A 21686-nucleotide genomic window follows, 5' to 3' on the forward strand; every position below is an offset into this window, starting at 1 on the left:
AGCCACTCTTGCAATTTTACCCAGCCAAATAAATTTAACCAGAATACTATTTAATTTTTTATAGAAAGACCCCTGAAAAAACACTGGTATCATTCCCAATTGATAGCAAACCACAGGCAAAATCATCATTTTAACAGTTTGTACTCTTCCCCACCAGGACAAATGTAAAGGATTCCATTGCTCACACAACTCTGTAACTTTTTGTAATAAAAATTTTTCATTTATTCTCATTGTCTCTTCAAGTGTTTTATTCAGCCAAATACCTAAGTACTTTATTCCATCCTCTTTCCATATAAAAGGGAAAGAATCAAGTATACCTTTTGTACAATGCACATTTAAAGGTAAAATCTCTGATTTAGTCCAATTTATTTTGTATCCTGAGAATTTTCCAAATGTATCTATGACCTTCAGTAGACATGGGATTGTTGTTTCCGGATTCCTCAAATGAAGCAAGATGTCATCTGCATAAGCAGATACTTTATATTCCACTCCAGCACATGGAACACCCTGTATGTCCTTTGCCTGTCGAATAGCTAATAATAAGGGTTCAAGAACTATATCAAAGAGCAAAGGAGATAATGGACAACCTTGTCCAACTCCCCTCTGCAACTTAAAAGCATCCGAAAAATTATTATTTATATATAAGCGAGCAGTTGGGGAGCTGTACAATGCTTGTATCATTTGTATAAATCCGGATCCAATACCAAACCATTCCATAGCTTGATACATGAAACTCCATTCTACACGATCAAAAGCCTTCTCAGCATCTAGTGAAACCGAAAAAGCCGGATCATTAATTTGTTTTGTTAAATAATACATCTGAAATGCCAGTCTAGTATTATTAGAAGAGTGTCTTTGAGCAACAAATCCAGTTTGATTCATTCCTATTATATGCGGAAGAGCTTTAGCCAATCTTAATGCTAAAATCTTAGCTAATAATTTACCATCTACATTTATTAAAGATATAGGCCTGTAGTTTGAAACCAATGTTGGATCTTTATTTGGCTTTAGCAAAACCATAGTTAAAGATTCTGCCATAGTGCCTGATATACAACCTTTATTCAGTTGATCCTGATATAATTTTAATAAATACGGTAATAGGGAAATTTGAAATTCTTTATAAAACTCTACTGTAAATCCATCTCCACCTGGAGCGGTCCCAACTCTAAGGGATTTCAATGCCATTTGTAACTCTTTTAATGATATAGGTTTATCTAAACTTCTTTTTATATGATCAGGAACCTTAGGACCTTCAACTAAACTCAAAAAATCCATCCCATCTTTCTCTTTATTTAAATAAGACTCCGAAGAATACAATGACTTATATTTTAAAAATTGTTTTAATATATTTCCAATTTGAGAATGAGAATTTCCTAACTCATCTTTAATTATGCTTATTTTCTCCTTCCTTTTCTTTGCTTTTAAATAATTTGCCAATAATCTTCCAGCCTTATTTGCACTACCATAATACACCACCTGCTGAGCAAAAATATCTTTCCTTACTAACCCAGAGGAAATTTCATTATATTCACATTTTTTTTAACAATATTTGAAATGTCTCCTGTTCCCATTTATTAACCAATTTTAATTCCAAATTCTTAATTTCTTTTTCCAAATTAACATATTGTTTTCTTAACAGTTTCTTTTTATATGCAGAATATGATATAATTTGTCCTCTCATAGTTGCTTTGAAAGCATCCCATAAAATTCCAATCGAAATTTCCTCTAAATCATTAAGTCTAAAATATTCATTTATTTTATTTTGAAATTCTGTGCAAAATTTAGAATCAGCAAGCAATGTATTATCAAACCTCCATACAAGTTTGGAATTATCTGGATCTACTAAGTTAACTTCTATCCATATACCACCATGATCAGATATTACTATTGGTTCTATGTCAGCTTTTATAACTTGCTGTACCATCTGATCTGAAACAAAAATATAATCAATTCTTGAGAACGATTGATGAACATGTGAACAAAATGAAAATTCCCGATCATTAAAATGAAGAATACGCCATATATCTTTTAAATTACATACTTGTACCAAATTATCTAATCCCATTGATTTCATTATTCTACTAGGCTTTTTATCCATTATTGGATCTATAACAGCATTGAAATCCCCAGCCACCACTAAATTAGTAGTAGCCAGTGGTAAAACTAATTGTTGTAGAGATTTAAAGAATTCACTTTGATTCGAATTAGGTGCATATATATTTAGTAAGCCATTGTATTACTGCCCATGCTCATGTCAACAAGTAACCACCTTCCTTGAGGATCTGCCTTAACCATATTAAATGTTGCTGGACATTTTTTATTAATCAATATTGCAACTCCTGCCTTCTTTTTTACCGCTGATGCAAATAAACATTGTTTTATCCACTTATCTGTCAGCTTCATAGACTCTGTTCCAGACAAATGTGTCTCTTGCAAGAAACATATATCTATATTTTGTTGTTTAATATATTCCAATACCTTTTTCCTTTTTATAGGGTGATTAAGGCCATTTACATTCAAAGAAAAAATTTTAAAACCCATTTTACAAATAAAATATAAAATACATATATAATCCACTCAAACATAAAATATACATTTTTTCTTTTTCCTTAAACCAATATATGAGTCTCCCCCTCCCCTCTTTCCCCATCCCCCCCTATTCCCATCCCCCACCCTCCCCTCCCCTAACACAAATGCAAACTTCGAAACGCACATATTACTGAGCAAAAAGTAAACTCCCCACAGGCAATAACATACTCATTTTTCTTTCTCTAATCTTTCAAACAACCAACACTAAATTCTCCTGCAGTCAATCCATTCTTCAATACCCTAAATACCCATATTTACTATAATTCTTTATTATATACTTCCCCCCTCATTCAAATTTCCAAACATTCTTCCATCCTATACCTCTAATATATTTATAAAAGGATATACCCAATATTTCGGAAACCATTTCTTACAATATATACCCCCCCAAGATTAATATTATTATTATTTTTTTTTTTTTTGTCTAACCTAAGTTTCTCACAACTTCAATGGAACATACATCACTCCATCCTATAATATTCTTTTTTTTTTTTTTTTTTAACCTTACATCAAAAGAAGGATCAAACATTTCAACCAAGCAGACCTCATATTTTTTAAAACTCTCATTAATTTTCATTGCATCTTCAATCTATTACAGTCTATTCTCTATTCTGCACAACTGTAACACTTGTACATCTTCATCCTGCTGTTTCAGTCTCTTATTCCATCTTCTTGCAGATTGCTATTTCATCTTTCTCCAATAAAGTATTTTTGCAACATCATCCTTATATCTCAGTCAATTTCAGATGCAAATTGTAAATCTAAATAATGCTCGTCATTTCCATCAGTCCATCTTCACATCTTCTTCTCTTTACATCAATAGTCTTTTGTATTTTTCATCTTATTATATTCTAAGTTCCCACATTTCTCCAATGCAGCATTTATGTGTCCTCATATTATTATCTCAGTCACGCTCAAATGCAAATTATAAATTCACATTAAGAAACCATCCAAATCTTATAATTGTTCCTCATATTTTCTTCACTTCCTATATGCTCCATCCCTCTTCTTACCTTATCAAAATTTTCTTTTCTTCTTTTCTTATTGTCTCTTTAAAATTTTTCATTTCTATTCTTTAAATCTTGTTTGAAATGTTGATCCCCCTTAAACCTAACTGCAACAATTTTCTAGAAAATATTTTTCTCCTTTTCTATTTTTTTTTTCCACTTTGTCCTTCTTTATAAAATATCTTTCAATTTTCACTCAAAAATATAAACCAAAAATAATCTAAGTATATTATTTATTACATTTTCTAAATACTTTCATGAAACCATAGGCAAATTATATTGATCTAGAAATTCCTGTAATTTGCCTGCTTCTTCAAAATTATAAGTTTTATTCTCATAAGTTACCCTCATAATAGCAGGGTATATCAATCCATATCTTGCTCCCATTGCTCTCAGTTTAGGTCTTAAATCCAAAAGCTGTTTTCTTTTGTAGGCTGTAGCTTTTGCAAAGTCAGGTACTATAAAGATCTTAGAATCCTGGCATTTAAGATCCTTGTTTGTTTTAGCCAGCTTTATAATCTCTACCACCTGCTGATGTCTTAGCAGCTTAAAGATTAATGGAGGGGACCCTTCTGACTATTTGATCTTTTCATCGGTATCCAATGTGCTCTTTCTATCTCCAAAGGAAAAGAACTTTTAAATGGCAAGATCTTTGGGATAAAATTAGTCACAAATTGAATAGGATCATTCTGCTCAATCCCCTCAGGTATCCCAATCAGACGCAAATTATTCCTTCTTTCACGATTTGATAAGTCTTCAAAATCCTTTTTCAACGCCTCTATTTCTCTGTGATCTTTTTTACACACCAGCATCTCTGCCTCAGATTTCTCAGCATGCTTTTCTAACTGCTCAATTTTGAAGTCAACTGCCTGCATTCTATTTGTCAGACTCTCTATTTCCTCCTTCACAACTTTTATATTTTTAGCGTTATCACTTACTATTTCTTTAATTTTCTGAAGTTCATTCATCAAATCACTGTTATCAATTTCTTCCTGAGGCAACGGGACCGCTGTTGGGGATACCAAATCCATTTTTGTTCTTTTTTTACTTCCTGCTCCTGAATTCACCGGATTACTTTTACTAGTTTTACCCGAAGCCATTTCTTACTTCAATTCTCTCTTTTCCTTCACTTTTCTTTAATTTTAACTGCCAAAATCTTAATAAAATTTGCCTGTCACAACAGAGCTAATCCTCTACCCAGCCATCTTCGTGCGCTGCAAAGTTCTAGAATCCCTTTAAAAATCTTTTAAAAATAACTTTTAAACTTCTGACACATGCAGTTTGCCAAAATATGGTCTTTTTGGGGTCATTGCTTTGTTTTCAATAAAATTTCCTTTCCTTTCCTTGCTAGACCAGTCCAGATACTTCAAAAGGTGTGTACTGTTCTGCCAGCAGGTGGAGACTAAATTACTGAGCTGTGATATCATCACTTAAGAATCCTGTGTAATCCCCTAGCCAGTCAATATTTATCTACTCCAATTTTTGTATACTGTATTATCCATACATCGGGGTCCAGAATGATTATCAGTAAAAATCAAATCCATGTACTACACAAATTAGAGAGAAAAAGAAAGTTCAAACCTAAATACCAGATTTAATGATGGTAGGCTTCCCATGTAATCTTTGGTGTTCTGATAAGATTTTATTTCCATTTCCTTGGTCAATTATTTATTTAAAAAGCAGTGCCTAGGTTGGGAGGGGGGAGGGCAGGATTGATGATCTAGCTTTCTAAAAAGAAGAAAAAAATTAGGGGTGCAGCATGTGGGGATCACAGGGCCCTTCCCCTTCCTTCCCCCCACAACTAACCCTTTTCTTAAGGATTTAGATTTCTCTTATGCTTTGGACTGTTTCCCTTGGGGGGGGCGGGGGAACCTTAAGTGCCCAAAGTTAGTTGCTGCAGAACAGACAGTTTAACTAGCAGTTGCTAGTCTGCTCTGGAAAGGTTTTTCTTTTATTTAACTCCATGCTGAATCGCTGGTGTGTGATCACTATGGCAGTGCTGTAGGATAAAAACAAGTGCTATTCTGTTTGTGTGGTGTGAAGACTGACTTCTGGAGCAGTGCAGGGGTAAATTCCAGCAGTGTAAGAAGTTTCCTTTATTCTTGGTGCTGAAAGACTCCTAGCAGTTAATGTGGCTGAAGTGGTGGCAGATGCAGGTTTGGTGGGAACCACAACCATGTTTCCAGCATTTGTAACGGTTGTTGACAGAGACAAGCCTCTTGAGTTGTCTCCCTCTTGTGAGTGGGTTGCAGAACATAAATTTTTCTCAAATTTTTGTGTGGACTGAGATTTAATCTTTACTTTTGCTTTACATAATGTCCATACCTTTTCTAATGTGGCTGTTAAGCTGCCCAGATTGGAAAGGGTAAAAGAACAAGATGGTAAGTTTTTCTGTAGTGTCTGGAGCAGAGAAGAAGCTAGATTTAAATTGACAGATTAGCATTTTGGGCTAGAGGAAGACATCCTCTTTGAGGGCGATGAAGTTCCTTCAGGAGAGGATCCTTTTTATGGTCTGTATATTTTGAGTTGGGTGACTTGGCTATTTTAATTTCCCAGGTTTGGTTTACTTAAGATTTTGGTAGATAAGCCCAGTTCTAATTCTGGTTCCCAGGACTCCCTTTTGATTGGTATCAGACAATCTCCCAAGGTGTTTCCTATCCTTCAGATCAATGTTCCCTGTAAGCTAGGAAAGCAGATGTGCAAGACATGATGTGCTCTGAGCAGCAGTTGGTTTGGGCTGGGTTGGCATGTGGTGGGGTGGTGCAAAGACTAGCAATTTTTGAAAATTATGCCAAATTATATTTAAAAAAAAATCAAGAAGTTAAATTATTTCTGTTGAACTGGAAAGAAAATATAAAACTACATAAATTATGTATATTAAAACAATATTAAAAAGTGACAAATAGGAATACAATGTCGTGAAAAAGTTTTAAACCCCCTCCATTCTGATTTCTCCTGTTATTGCAAAATGTCACACTGCACTACAACCATAAAATAATTTACCTAGCAATGTTTTTTGGTAGGTTGCAAAAAGACCACCGGGCTTCAGCTCCATTAGCCTTTAGTTTGCTGATTACCAAACATGGCTAGAGTAGCCAGCTGAGAACTAGGGAAGCCAGGGCTCAAATCCCACTGATGTTACTTGAGATCTTGGACAAGTCACTTAACCCTCCATTGCCTTTGATACAAAACTTAAAAACTGTAAGCCCTCCATGGACATGAAAAATACCTACTGTACTTTAATGTAACTTGCCTTGATCCATTACTAAGAAAGATCTAAATCCAAACCCAATACCAGGTATAGAATTAACTTAATACAAAATGCTGCAAATGTCATTCAGGACTTACAGAGCAATTTCAACACATCATAATAGCAGTAACTTCCACAAGTCACAGAAGCACCTACCTAGGAAAAGACAGTACCAAAAACACTGCAATGACCATTAGAACATAAATAAATCTATTGGAAAAGTAAACAAACAGATCAATCATACAATCAATGCTAACAGAAAACCAGGACTTTTTCAAACATGCAAAACAATGATCACCCAGTTTAGAATAAGTAACCACAGTATAAAAAAGGAATATAAATTAAACTGAATCACCAAGAAGCTAGACTCTTCATACAGTACAGCACCAGAGAAAGACTGATATTCCAACCACTACATTACAAATTAACAAATGCAAATTTAAAAAAAATGGAAAATGATACCATTTTATTGAACTAAATGTATTTTTCAAGTAGTTTTCAGAGGCCAAAACTTTCTTCCTTAGGACAGAATACTGCTGTTATGGTATCCTGTCCAGACCTAAGGAAGGATATTTTGGTCTCTAAAGTTAGTCAAAAAGGTATTAAGATTAATTAAAAAAAAAAAAAAAGACAACACCTTATTTCCATTTTTTACATATTTTTACTTATTGTTTAACCCATCTACCAGAACTTTATCTTAAAGTTTCAAGTTTATTAAGTATTTGATTAATCGATTACTCAAATATCTAAGCAATGAACAAATAATTCAATTTACAGATAATACAGGGGTGATAAAAGACAGATGGACACTAAACAAAACATATTAAATTAACGACTAACAGAATAAACAAAAAAGGAAAACAAAGGGAAAGGCAGGGTAATGAAATACAATAATAATGATAGAAAGAAGGACGATTATGGTAAAAAACAATAGGAGGGAAATAAAAGAAATAGCCTTATTAAAATAAGCAAAAATAGGCTGGGACTCCTAAATATTATAAGCGTCTTTGAAAAGAAAGCTCTTAAGTTTACTTTTAAATTTATCTAAGTTCTTTTCTTCTCTGAGATAAATAGGGAGGGAGTTCCAAGTTTGAGGAGCTGTAACAGAGAAGATAAAGTGCCGCCTTGTATTAATAACTTTAAGTGAGGGTGTAACTAATAGATGTTGATCAATAGATCTCAGTGATCTGATTGGGGTATAAGGGATCAATAACTTGTAGATGAAAGCTGGGGTTTTATATAACAGGGATTTGAAAGTAAGTAGATTTGTTGTCAGGCTATATACTTTTTTCAGTTTTATTTGTACCAGTCTCTGGTTTCCAGCATCTCCCCTTTCGCTTCCCCCTGTCCATTATTTATCTCCCCCAACATCTACCCTTTCTCCCCTGTTCTATCCAGTATCTCTCTTCCCTACTTCTATACAGCATCTGCCTCCCTCTCTCTCCTCTTCCATCCATATCTTCCTCTTGTCTACTATCCAGTGTTGGCAACTTCTCTTTTCGCTTTCCCTCTTCCATACACATCTGCTGTGCCTCCTCTCTCCTTTCCATTTGGCGTTTCCCTTTCCCTCTTCCATCATCTTCCACTGTTATCTCTTCCCCACACCATCTGCCCTCTTTTTCTCCCTTCTTCCATCCAGTATCTGCCCTCTGTCTTCCCATCCCCTCCTATAAAGCATGTGCGGATCGCCAGACTAGATGGACCTCGGTCTGATTCGGTGAGGGTGTTTCTTATATTCTTATGCTCCCTTTCCATCAGTAAATCTAGTGTACCCCCTCCCCTTCCATATGGTATCAGTTCCCTCTCTCTTTCCATCCAATGTCTTCATCTCTCTCACCTTCTACCACCTTTCATCACATCTCCCTCCTGTCTCTCCCTTCTTTCATCCAGGCCTCTGTCTCCTGTAGGGGTGTTTCCGTATTTGCACTTGAAGGTTAGGCCTCTCTGACATCATCAAGCCTGAACCAAATCTTTCCAGCATGAACTTTGCAAGAAGAAAGAAGAACACATCTTTGCTGTTTCTGCCTGATGCATTTTGGGCATGTACCAGAATGGCATTCTACTCAAGGACATCCATCTGTGTCTTCATAATTAGACTGTGTGATTCTTGGGGGAGTTATTCTCCTATCCTGTTCTTATCTATCTAATGGCGCCTGGGTCTACCAGCCTGTATGAGACCTTACACAGAAAGGCTATTCATCTAAGTTCTGTTTCAGGATTGGTCCGAGGAAGTCATCTGACGAGATCCAAGTGAAAAGGTGCTAATTAATTTTAGTCTGTGTCGGGATGCGAGGAAGCACACATCTTACCGCAGGTGTTCTGCACGGAACCTTTTCTTCAATAATAAAACCTGAACAGTTACCTCGTGTGACTCTCTGCCTAAGAGAGAGTGAATCGGACTCTAAACAGCTCTGAATTCCAGCACTAAAAGGAAACTTGTCTGCCAGTGAATTATAGCCTTACCCGGGGCTGATGAACACGTGTGCCTGTAACAAAGGATTTCTTACGTCTCCTAAAGCTAACAAGAAAGTTTTCCATTTCATCTAATCTTCGGTGGAGGCCTAATCAGATGGTGAGAATACGGAACATATTATCTTATCAGCTGGGGTTAGATAAGTATATCTGATTGTGATCATTTGCTAATCAGGGATTATTATTATTATTATAAGGAATTGTTTAGTGTGTGTAACAATTAGTTTTACTTAGTTATCTAACAAGTGTATTGTGATAATTATGTACTGAGTTTCATTTATGTAATCAGATATTTTGTGAACAATATTTAGATATTGCAGCTGGCTTGTGAATTATATTTTTCTATTTTCATAATAAAAGTATTTCATTAGCCTGGGTCTTGTGTTGTGTAAACAGGCAATAAAGCTGAACCTGGATCAGCGTTTATGGTTTTCCCTAGACAAAACTAACAAGACACGTAACTTGTTTATGCAACTGATTAGTATACCATAATTATCCCAGGACAAGCAGGCAGCATATTCTTGACTGATGGGTGACGGCACCGACGGAGCCCTGGTACGGACAATTTTAGAGTGATTGCACTCTAAGAACTTGGAAAGTTCTAGCAGGCCACACTGCGCATGCCCTCCCGCCCGACGGAGGTGCGTGGTCCCCAGTTTCTTAGTTTCCGTAGAGCTAAGAAGACACGTTGTTTTCAACGGCTGTTGAAAAGCTCTTTTTTCGCCTTCCCGCTCGCGTAAATTTTGTATAGGAAGAGTATCTTTCTTCTTTTATTTTATTTTTTATTCATTTTTTGAGTAAAAAAAACAAAAAAAAAAACCCTTCTTTTTTTTATCTCGGGTTCGCCCCGGCGGGGCCTGTTGCCATCATCGAAGCCTCAGCTTTCGATTTGACAGAAGCCGTCTTTACTTTCATGCCCCCTCAGCCAGGGTTCAAAAAGTGCCAATGGTGTGCACGGCCCATTTCTTTGACCGACCCGCACAACTGGTGTTTACAGTGCTTGGGTCCGGATCATAGGGCTTCCACCTGCACCCGTTGTGCTACTTTGAAAAAGAGAACATTGAAGAATCGTCAAATTCAACAGAAATTACTTTTCGGTGCCGAGATGGCTGACTCTGCGGCATCGACACCGGCATTGGCTCCTTCGCAGTCGGCACCTACTTCTTTGACGCCGCGTGACATCACGCCGGCGTCGCACCAGTTAGGTAAGCCGGCTAAGAAGCCTTCCCCGCTCGAGCGCCCTCCGGTCGCTGTGGCAGCGAGTCCAGTCCTGCCGACCACGAGGCGCCCGTGCAAACGCTCCGCCCCCATAGAGGTGAGTGCATTGTCATCGGCCTCCTCATCCTCTGGGCGTCGAGCGGCACCACAAGTACCGCAGAAAAAGAAAGCGGTACCGGTGCCTTCTCTGGACGAGCGAATTGCAGCCGTCCTCCAGGTGCAGCTTAAAGAGCAGTTGCAGCAACTCTTACCTGCTCTCTTGGCACCGAACCTTCCAGTCCCGGACCGGTCTGAGCCACCGGTACCGACGGTGGAGCAGCCCCTATTGTCCGCTTCCACTTTGTCAATACCGGTCCATTTGGCTTCCTCAACTTCCATGCCGATACTGGCACCGGAACCGAGAGCTCTTCATCAGGCTGTCCAAACTTCGGCACCATTGCAGCCTTTAACCTCTCTTGGTACCGCTTCTTTGCGGTCGGGTAAGTCGGTGCGTAAATCCCAACACCTTGAGCCCTCGACACCGGATTCCCGGGATCGAAGTTTTCAAGTCAGGGATCCTGACCTCTGGGGCAACTCTGAAGAGCCACTACTCTCTGAGGGTGAGTGTTCCTCTGGTGAGGAGGATCCTTCTATTCAAGATCCATCCTCTAAACCAGACAATTCCTCCTTCACGACTTTTCTGAAGGAGATGTGTGAGTCTCTTTCAATTCCCTTGGAGGCTGAGTCCAAAAAATCCAAAGTGTTCCTTGATGCATTGGACTTCGACCAGCTTCCAAGGGAATTTCTGAAGTTGCCCCTCCATGATATTTTAAGGGAGACTTTCTATAAAAATCTAGAAACTCCTTTGACTATTCCAGGGGCTCCTCGTAAGTTAGACTCCTTGTAAAAAGTCATCCCCATCCCTTGGTTTGATAAACCCCAGCTCCCGCACAAATCTTTTTTGTTGGAATCTACTCTCAAAAAGTCTGCGGGAGCTAGTGTGTACGCCTCAGTCCCTCTTGGCAGAGAAGGGAAGGCCATGGACAAATTTGGGAAAAGGTTATACCAAAATGCTGTGTTGGCAAATCGATCTGGTAATTATGCCTTTCATTTCTCTTTTTATTTGAAGCACCTCATTCAGAATTTAGCTTCTTTTGAGAAATACCTACCTGACCGCAAGAGATCTGCTTTTCGTCATTGTTCTTCCTCCCTTCTCCAGCTTCGGAAGTTCATGGTATGTTCTATCTATGACACATTTGAACTTACTTCAAGAGCCACAGCCAGGTCTGTTGCCATGCGTCGCCTGGCTTGGCTGAGAGTATCAGAGCTTGATGTCAACCATCAAGATCGCCTAGCTAATGCTCCCTGCCTAGGGGATGAGCTTTTTGGTGACTCTCTTGACTCCACCACACAAAAATTGTCGGCACATGAGTCTCGCTGGGACACTCTTCTCAAAAATAAGAAGACGACTCCACCTGCCCGCCTTTTTCGGCAGCAATCAGCCTATCAACGCCGTTATGTTGCTAGACCCTTACCGCCGGTTCCTCAGCAACCTAGATGCCAGCGTCAGCAACAACGTCAACCACCTCATGCGCAGCAGCAGCAACAGGTGAAACCTCCTCCACAGCAGAAGTCTACTCAACCCTTTTGACTTCATTCTCCAGGGCATAGCCAATATTCTACCATCCGCCCATCTGCCTCAACCCATAGGAGGACGACTTTCTCTGTACATCAGCCGTTGGAAGATCATCACTTCGGACCAGTGGGTTCTCAACATCATCCGCCACGGCTACTCTCTCAACTTTCAGACTCTTCCTGCCCAAAGTCCGCCAAGAGAGTCTGCTTTGAACACTCCTCAGTCCTCCCTCCTTCTTCAGGAGGTCCAATCCCTCCTTCTTCTGAACGCCATAGAGGAAGTTCCTCTCGATCAGAAGGGGCAGGGATTCTACTCCCGTTATTTTCTGGTTCCCAAAAAAACAGGAGATCTCAGACCTATATTAGATCTTCGCGATCTCAACAAATGCTTGGTCAAAGAAAAATTCAAAATGCTTTCTCTGGCCACTCTTTACCCTCTTCTCAATCAGGGCGACTGGCTATGCTCCCTCGATTTCAAAGAGGCATACACTCACATTCTGGTCAATCTGGCCTCCAGACAGTACCTCCGCTTCATGATCAATCACTGTCATTACCAGTACAAGGTGTTACCCTTCGGTCTTGCCTCCTCTCCCAGGGTGTTCACCAAATGTCTCATTGTGGTGGCCGCTTTTCTCCGCTCTCATCATCTTCAGGTCTTCCCTTACCTGGACGACTGGTTAATCAAAGCCACTTCCTCTCAGGCAGTGCTGCTTGCCACCAACCAGACCATCTTTTTTCTCCAACTTCTGGGATTCGAGATCAATCTACCCAAATCACATCTCATCCCTACTCAGAGACTTCAGTTCATAGGAGCGGTCCTGGACACAGTCCTCATGAGATCGTTCCTGCCATCCAACCGTCTTCAGACTCTTCAATATCTATGTCAGCAGGTGCTTCCACAACGCTCCATCTCTGCCAAGCAAATGATGATATTCTTGGGTCACATGGCCTCGACAGTTCATGTCACCCCCTTCACACGTCTTCACCTGCACACTCCTCAATGGACCCTAGCTACCCAGTGGTCCCAAGCGATGGATCCTTGCTCACGACACATATTTGTGACATCATCTCTTCGTCAATCTCTACAATGGTGGTTGATATCTTACAATCTCTCCAGAGGTCTTTTGTTCCATCTACCTCCTCATCAACTAGTCATCACCACCGACGCCTCCCCATATGCCTGTGGAGCTCACTTGAACGAGTTTCAAACTCAGGGCCTTTGGACGGCTCAGGAAAAGAAACATCACATCAATTTCCTGGAACTCCGGGCGATGTTTTATGCCCTCAAGGCTTTCCAACATCTTCTCTTTCTTCAAGTTCTACTACTTTGCACAGACAATCAAGTTGCAATGTACTACATCAACAAACAGGGTGGGACAGGCTCTCGCCTCTTGTGTCAGGAAGCCCAAAAGATTTGGTCTTGGGTGATAGATCACCACTTATTCCTGAAGGCTGTTTACATTCAGGGAGAGCAGAATTCCTTAGCAGACAATCTCAGCAGAATTCTCCAGCCCCATGAATGGAATCTCGATCCTTTGACTCTCCAGTCCATTTTCGCTCAATGGGGCACTCCTCAGATAGACCTCTTTGCAGCTCCTCACAATCATCAGCTGCCCCACTTCTGCTCCAGACTCTACTCTCCTCACCATCTGGCAGTGGATGCATTTCTCCTGGATTGGACCAGTCGGTTCCTTTATGTCTTTCCTCCTCTACCTCTCATGTTGCAGACCTTGTTCAAACTCAAAAGGGAACAAGCCACCATGATTCTCATCGCTCCACGGTGGCCTAGGCAACATTGTTTCTCCCTTCTACTTCAACTCAGTTCATTCTTCTTCCACTCTTTCCTTCTCTGCTTACCCAGCTTCAGCAGACCCTTCTGCATCCCAACCTCCAGTCTCTGCCTGACAGCTTGGTATCTCTCGGGCTGACCTCAGTTTATTCTCTTCTGTCTCAGCCCGTTCGTTCTATTCTGGATGCTTCCAGGAAACCGGCCACTCTTCAATGCTACCAACAGAAGTGGAACCGGTTCTCTTCCTGGTGTCTTCTTCATCATCATGATCCCACTTCGCTTGCAGTGGAGACCTTGTTAGATTATCTTCTCTCTTGCCTCTTCCATCCTCTTCAACAAAATATCTGCTCACTCTCCTTTCTATCTGTATCTCCTAGTGTCTCCCCCACCTTTTTCATACAGCATCAGCCCCCCTCTCTCTTTCCATCCAGTGTCTGTGTCTCTCACCTCCTCCCCCTTTCATCAGATCTCCCTCCTCTCTCTTCCCTACCTGACACTTGGCTGGTGCTTATTCTCTTCTGTCTCAGCCCGTTTGTTCTATTCTGGATGCTTCCAGGAAACCGGCCACTCTTCAATGCTACCAACAGAAGTGGAACCGGTTCTCTTCCTGGTGTCTTCTTCATCATGATCCCACTTCGCTTGCAGTGGAGACCTTGTTAGATTATCTGCTCTCTTGCCTCTTCCATCCTCTTCAACAAAATATCTGCTCACTCTCCTTTCTATCTGTATCTCCTAGTGTCTCCCCCCCCCCTTTTTCATACAGCATCAGCCCCCTCTCTCTTTCCATCCAGTGTCTGTGTCTCTCACCTCCTCCCCCTTTCATCAGATCTCCCTCCTCTCTCTTCCCTACCTGACACTTGGCTGGTGCTTCTCGTGCTGTGCACCAAGAGCAGCACTTCCCCTCCTACCTCCCATGACCACCCCAGCCAGTGCTGTTGCTTCTCTAAACATGCAGTAACAGCGGCAAAACAGCTTACATCACTCTCCTGTGGGGCCACAATCGCAACCTCAGTCCGCAAAGCTGCTGGTTATGCCCCTCCGGCGTCCTCATCCGGTTCTGGGTCAGAGCCAACAGCCGATCATATTGAGGCAGTGAGTGCAGATGGTGGAGAGTGAGGTTTCCTGTTTTGCCACTGCTGCTGCTGTTTTAGAGAAGCAGCAGAAGCGGCCAGGATGGCGGTGAAAAGGAGGTAGGGAAGTGCTGCTTCTCCTGCACAACAGTCTTAAATTGCTTCACGGGGTCTTCAAACGAAGTGTTCGGCTGTGCAGCTTAGAGGGAACATTGCTTCAGATGATAGATGATATCATTTCTGTGAAATGGGAGATTCCAGATGCCAGTTTTCATGTTAAGTGGCCTTGGCTAAAATTTACCCAGTAGTGACTTGATGATCTCAAGATTCAGGCTACCTAAGGTTGATGTGATTTTGGCTGTGATGAAGAAGACTTTTATCCTGGTTGAGGAATATGCAGCATTGAATTATACCTAGGACCACAGGATGGAGCCTCTCTAGAAGCAAGTGTTTGAAATCTCTGTGTTTAGCCTTGTAGATGGCTGTCTGTGGAGGCTATGCAGCTCAAGTGTAGTTTAGATGGTTAGAGCAATTGGTGGAAAAAATATGTAAATGGGGATGATCCAGGTCCTACTTTTTTTAGATTTGGGAGCAACCTATTTGGTGGATGCTTTTTATATGATTTAATTAGGGCTTCAGCAAAAAATTATTGCTCTCCTTGTAGCTGTTTGGCATTGTGTGTGACTCAGAAATTGGTTTGCAGATTTAAATTTACTGAGATGTTTTTAAAAGAGGTTTACTTTTTGGTGAGGATTTAGAAAAATTGGTTAAGTCTTTCTCAATCCAAGGTTTCTTGGCTTCTAGAAGATTGCTCCGAACTTTCTTTTAGAGGTTTTTCAACTAGAGCAGTGGTTTTCAACCTAGTCCAATGGTGGTGGCAATGGCGACAGCAGCCATTAAGCAGAGAAGTGATGAGTGAAGCTGTTCCAACAGTCAGCGAATGGTTCACTTCTTAAGAGTTAGATTGGATTGTTAATTTCTCCAAGACCAACCTTACTTCATCTCAAACATTAGAATATTTGGAGGCAAAGTTTGACCCTCTTCAAAGTAAGATGTTTCTTTCAACAGTGAGAAGGGAAAAGCTGCAATCGCAGACCAGAAACCTTTTCACTCTTCCCAAACTAGCAGTTTGGCACTACCCCTCAGTGTTTGGGATCATGGATGCATATGAGACCTTTACAGAAGTTTTTTTCTCTTCTGATGGTCTCCACAGGGTCCAGGTTTCCACATTGTACTGCCACTAGTACTAAAAGTCAGACGAGTCTCATCTAATGCCTATGCAGCAACAATCTATCTAAAAGAAAGAGTTTGGAAACTCTAAATTTGCTCCTTTTGACAATGGATGAAAATCTCACAGTTTGAAGGGTGGTGGTGGCACATTGTCTTGACAAATGGTTGCAAAGTTGATAGTCCTCAGTAGAAGCTCACTGGTTGATTAACTGTCTGAAATTAAAGGCAATCCACAGCTCTCCTGAAGTTTCATCAGTTAATTAAAAACAAAGGGTAGAGATTCTCTTTGATTATATAATGGCTGTGGCATATGTAAAAAAAAAATTAAATAAAAATATAAGGAGAAACAAGAAGTCTGCAAGTGACAGAAGAGGTGCAATGTAATGGATTGTAGGTGGAAAATCTGAAACACATAACCAAAAATATCCAGGTGGATTATCGTAACTCAGTGGTTCCTAAACCTGGTCCTGCAGGCACCCCAGCCAGTCAAATTTTCAAGATATCCACAATAAATATTCATGAGAGAGATTTGCATGCACTGCCTCCACTGCATGCAAATATGTCATGAATATTCATTTTGCATATCTTGAAAACATGACTACCAGTAGTTGGAGGTGCCTCCAGAATCAGGTTTGGGAGCCACTGCCTTTGCAGGAAGCCAGTGGTTTCAGGAGAATGGAGTCTAGCTGAAGACTCTTAGAAATGGTATACGTCGGGGCTATCTGATCATGAAGCTCATAGCAATAGGCCAGAATGCAAAGATTCCAGCTTTTTTCAGTATAATAAGCAATTATAAGTCAAAAAGAACAAAGGCTTAACTCAACCATGGCTACTGTTAGATTTTTATGTATTCTGCCTTGGCCACTTGTAAGCAGAGTCATTCAAAGGCTAGAGAAGCATTGGGGTCTAGTAATGCAAATTGCTCTAGATTGGATTTGTTCGGAGACTTGTAACTGAAAATAGAGGATCCTCTATAATATATCTAGCAAGCAGAGAGCATTAGTTTGTTCAAGGGCTGATCAGCATGTTGGACATGTCTCGGTTTTGTTTTGCAGCTTGGCTTTTGAGAGAGTAAAGTTAAAGAAGAAAGGCTATTTGAATAAGGTAATAGTTACCTTGTTAAATTCTGGAAATGGCCTACCTCATTAGCATATGTAAGGGTTTGGGGAATTTTTGAGAATTGGTGTTAGAATGTGTGTTTCCTTTGCATTCTTTTGTTCCAGATATTTTGGATTTCTTGTAAGGTAGTTTGGTGTTTACCATATTGAAGGTGCAGCTTGTTACTTTACCCTGTTTTTGGAGGTCTAGTTAAGGGAAAGAGCTTGGCTTTGCATCTGGTTGTGATATGTCATTTCAATGTGGTTAAACTTACCAATATGCTTCTGTCTGTTGATTTTTCTTTGGGATCTACGGTAAACTTGGTGTTTACCTTAGTTCAGCCTCCTTTTGAGTCTCCGGATTCTGCAACCTTAAAAAATGTCACTCTTAAGACAGTTTTTCTTGTATCTGTTCAGCAAAACAATTTTTTTTTTTTTTTTTAGAATCACAGGCCTTGTCCTGTAGAAAGCCTTTTTTGGTCTTTAGCAAGGAAAAGGTTGTGCTTAGACCGGTTCCATCCATCCTTTCCAAAGTGGTGTCGTCATTCCATCTCAATAAGACTGTCTCTTTACCTGTTTTTCAGGATCTTAAAAATGAAGGTGGCACAGTTGCCTTACACAGATTGTATGTGGGATGCATGTTGAAGTACCTGAAGAGTATGAAGGCAATAAAGAAATCAGGTAAGCTCTTTATTCTTTTCAGTGGAGCCCGGAAAGGAAGCAGCATCAAAAGCGACAGTTACTCAATGGGTTAGAGACTATTGCTTCTGTGTCCTTCTCCATGGTCATCCAATTCCAGAAGTGGAAGCTCATTCTACAAAGGGTCAGATGCTGCTTGGTTGGAGCACGCCTTAATTCCTCTTCATGAAATTTTCCCAAAGTAGCAATCTGGAAATGTGCATTTCTTTTGTCATCACTATAGACTGGATGTTTTAAGCACGAAGTGATACGGTCCTTAGGGCAAATGTGGTAGGGATTTCAGTGTCCCACCCTCAGTAAATACTGCTTTCATAACATCCCAAGCCTCTGGAATGGTCTGGTGAGATGATAAGGAAGAGTAAATTATCCTTGAGTCCCTTCAAATCAGTCCAGATCCCACCTATGGTTCTAAGTATCAGATTTTGATTTTGGCTAGTTCATTATTCCTGATGTATCTTTAGTTTGGAGGGCTTTATCCTTCATTAGTGGTTCTGTGTTGAGTGGTTCATTAGTTCCTAGGGATGTTTTTCCTTTTCTTTGCTCTTCTACTTTGTTAGGATAAAGAGAGGGTTGCTCAGTTTCCATTTGCTGGCAGGACAGCACAATCCCAAGAAGCTAGACTGGTCGGGGGGGGGGGGGGCGAGGGGGGAACGGATGGTCGGGGGGGGGGCGAGGGGGGAACGGACGGACTGAAAGAAAGAAAAATAGCAGATAAAACTAATTTACTCTATCTATGGTGAAAGATGATTTTGTTCATCTTGGCTGACTTCACTTTCTGATTAATTGCAAGGTTAACAATCTATAAATACAATACAAAAGCACACTACAAATCCATAATACACTGTTCTTATTCATTCAGAAATTGATATTGAAAAACACTTGCATGGTAGGGCCGACTAAGTGCCTTTTGTTTAGAAATTTGAGCCAACTGAACAGACAATTTTGCTCTATATATGACCAGAATCATCCATCCAAAAATAGGGGTGGGATTTGGGCTTCTGAGTTCCAAATTGACCAAATGGCTGAATATTGACTTATCAAAAAAAAAAAAATCACAAACATCATACAACATAATTCCAATCAACAAAATTAGACACTATCACTCAGATACTCATTTATATGACTAAAACCTGCTTGTCTTCAGAGCAGCAAAGTTGCTTGCCTGGAGCATCGGTTACACAGACCCTGCATGCCCTTTTTTGGGAGCGTTTGTCATTTCACTATACAAACTTGGTTAAAATGGGAGCAGAAAGAAGCTGTACAGTAAGACTATCTTTACTAGAAAACTTTGGAAAATTGGTTTCATTCAGTTATGCATAATTAAAGAATTCTCTGTTAGGTCAGAAACTGATGTTTAATCATCCATTTTTTAGAACTTATATAGATGAGAATTCAAAAAAATCGCAAATTTGCAAGATCATAGTGTTTCCTTTAATGCAGGTTATCTGAGCCACAGTCCTGATGTATTTTTCCGGATTAAACAAGAAGATGACCCCAATTTAAGGGATTTCCATGACCCTGAGGAAAGAGAATGCATTAGTGATACCATCACAAGTGAGTATTTGTTTAAGACATAAGCAGAAGACCAAGATAAAGGTATATGAGATGTATCCAGAAGCAGAAAAGTGCTTTGCATCCAAGGTAATGCCTTCCCTAAGATCAGTGTGTCTTCATTTTTAAGAACTTGCATTTCTTGTACAGGTACAAGATTCTTTATCCAAAATCCTTGGAACCAGGCATATTTTGTTTTTTGGGAATTTTTTTTTGTTTTCTGAATGATAATGTTAAAAGGACAGACTATAAAACCATTAAGTTATCACCAAACCTTTTTATTTTTATTTTGAAATAAGGCAAATATTAAACATTTCAAGCACTTCAAAGAACCTGCATTAACTGGCATGCCCCTGACTCAAATTTTCATGTAGGACAGATATAAAATAAAATATATAGGAGTGCACATCCCAACAGTTTTCCAACACAGACAACAGCTGATGAACGAGCACCATGTTTATGAAAAGAGTATGCCCCCTTTTACAAAGCTACCAAAAGAAGAGTGTGCATTATTGGGGAAAGAGTCGTAAGTGTAAAATACTTAACCCTTTCAGGACCATAAGGATCGTAGGCCAATTTTTGTGGTTTTGACAACATTTTTATGGTAAAAAGGGCTTGCAGATGCCAAAAAAATGATTTTTTTTTGTGAAATATCATTATTTTTTTTTAAAAAAAATCAAACTTCTGGCTTATGGACAGTGTGGCAAGTGAATCTTCTCGTCAATCTGGCAACGACGCTAATGAATGAATGTCGGAACCAGTTTGTTTACATAAAGGCAGTATCATATGGAATCCGTACATATCAAATTTAGAACTGTAGACTATCCCAATCAAAATTTATAGGATTTTAAAGTTATGGGACAAATATGTCCCTTGGTCCTGAAAGGGTTAAGCATTTCAAATACAAACTTGTTCAAAATATAGGGGTCATTTTACTAAGATGCGCTAAATACTAAGGCGCCTTAGGACCCCATAGTCTTTAGCCACACAGTCTTTCTTAGCCAAAAATGTCTAACATGCATTATCTTTTGTTTGTATTTGGCTTTCGGATGATGATATAGGAACAATGGCAGCTTTATGCCATTTGTCTATTCTGTTTCAGTAGTCTCTCTTTGATCATGTGCACTGCCATAATCTCATGCTCACTGATAAATGCACATTGTTCCATTCCAGCAATTAACTGGTCACACATTTTCACCATTTCATCTATAAGGATTTTTTTATCCGGTGTTCACAAGGTCTTCATCATCATTACTGTACTGAGGTTTTTCTTTAACACAATTTCAGCAATTTTGCCATCACTGAAAGAATGTACAACGGGTTCATTTGTGTCAATATTCAGCACTTCATTAATATCAGCTGCCTCTAACTTATTAACATTTTCAGATGATAAGACTTCTGGCGTAAGCAATAAGATTTGATATCATCGGCATTTCATTACTGACTTGGAAACCTTCAAAGTCTTCCTCTACAGGTTCATTTTCATCGAAAGTTATTGATGGCCAAAGTTTATGCCAAGCATTTTTTAAAAAATGCTGATCTAGTTGCATCTTTCCATGCACTGACAAGTACATTAATAGTATCCTTAAAACTGAACTCCTTCAAATTGTCTTGAATTCTTATGCCTCTGTTAATTGCATCAAGCTTGCTATAACCAACATTAACACTTATCTTATGATGCCTTATGTTGTAAAGGGAATTAATTCAAAGTACCCAACAGGACCTGTTTTGTTTTTATAATGGCTTCTTCAGGGGTCTAATTCATCTATAAAACACACACAGTCATTATATATATTTTTTTTGTAACATAGATATTTAAAATAAACTTATACAAGGTTTACTCACTGAACAGCTCTACTCACGTTTATGAAACAAAATGGCGCAGGGGATATCTGAGAGCTCTTTGTTAATAGATAATATTGTTTCCATAGATATTATATACACAAGTCTTTTTTTCATCGCTAATGTTTGTGCCAGGGCTGATTTTATCTGAAAGAGATAAATTAAAGTAAATAATCACAAAACAACAAAATCAATCCATTCTACATTTACTTACCAAAGTAGAAAAAGTTTTATATACCTCCCACATCATTCTCCATA

General features: G+C 39.5%; 1 protein-coding gene across 1 annotated transcript in view; it reads left to right on the top strand.

Moving 5' to 3' along the window:
* LOC117360313 overlaps window positions 1-21686 on the top strand; it is a 298566-nt gene that overhangs the window by 57656 nt on the left and 219224 nt on the right. The window contains exon 5 of the mRNA XM_033944008.1: window positions 19476-19589. Coding sequence (XP_033799899.1) covers window positions 19476-19589 — 114 coding nt within the window. The remainder of the gene's footprint in view (window positions 1-19475; window positions 19590-21686) is intronic.

The sequence above is a fragment of the Geotrypetes seraphini genome, chromosome 5 (assembly GCF_902459505.1).
Source record: "Geotrypetes seraphini chromosome 5, aGeoSer1.1, whole genome shotgun sequence".
In the NCBI taxonomy this organism is placed as follows: Eukaryota; Metazoa; Chordata; class Amphibia; order Gymnophiona; family Dermophiidae; genus Geotrypetes; species Geotrypetes seraphini.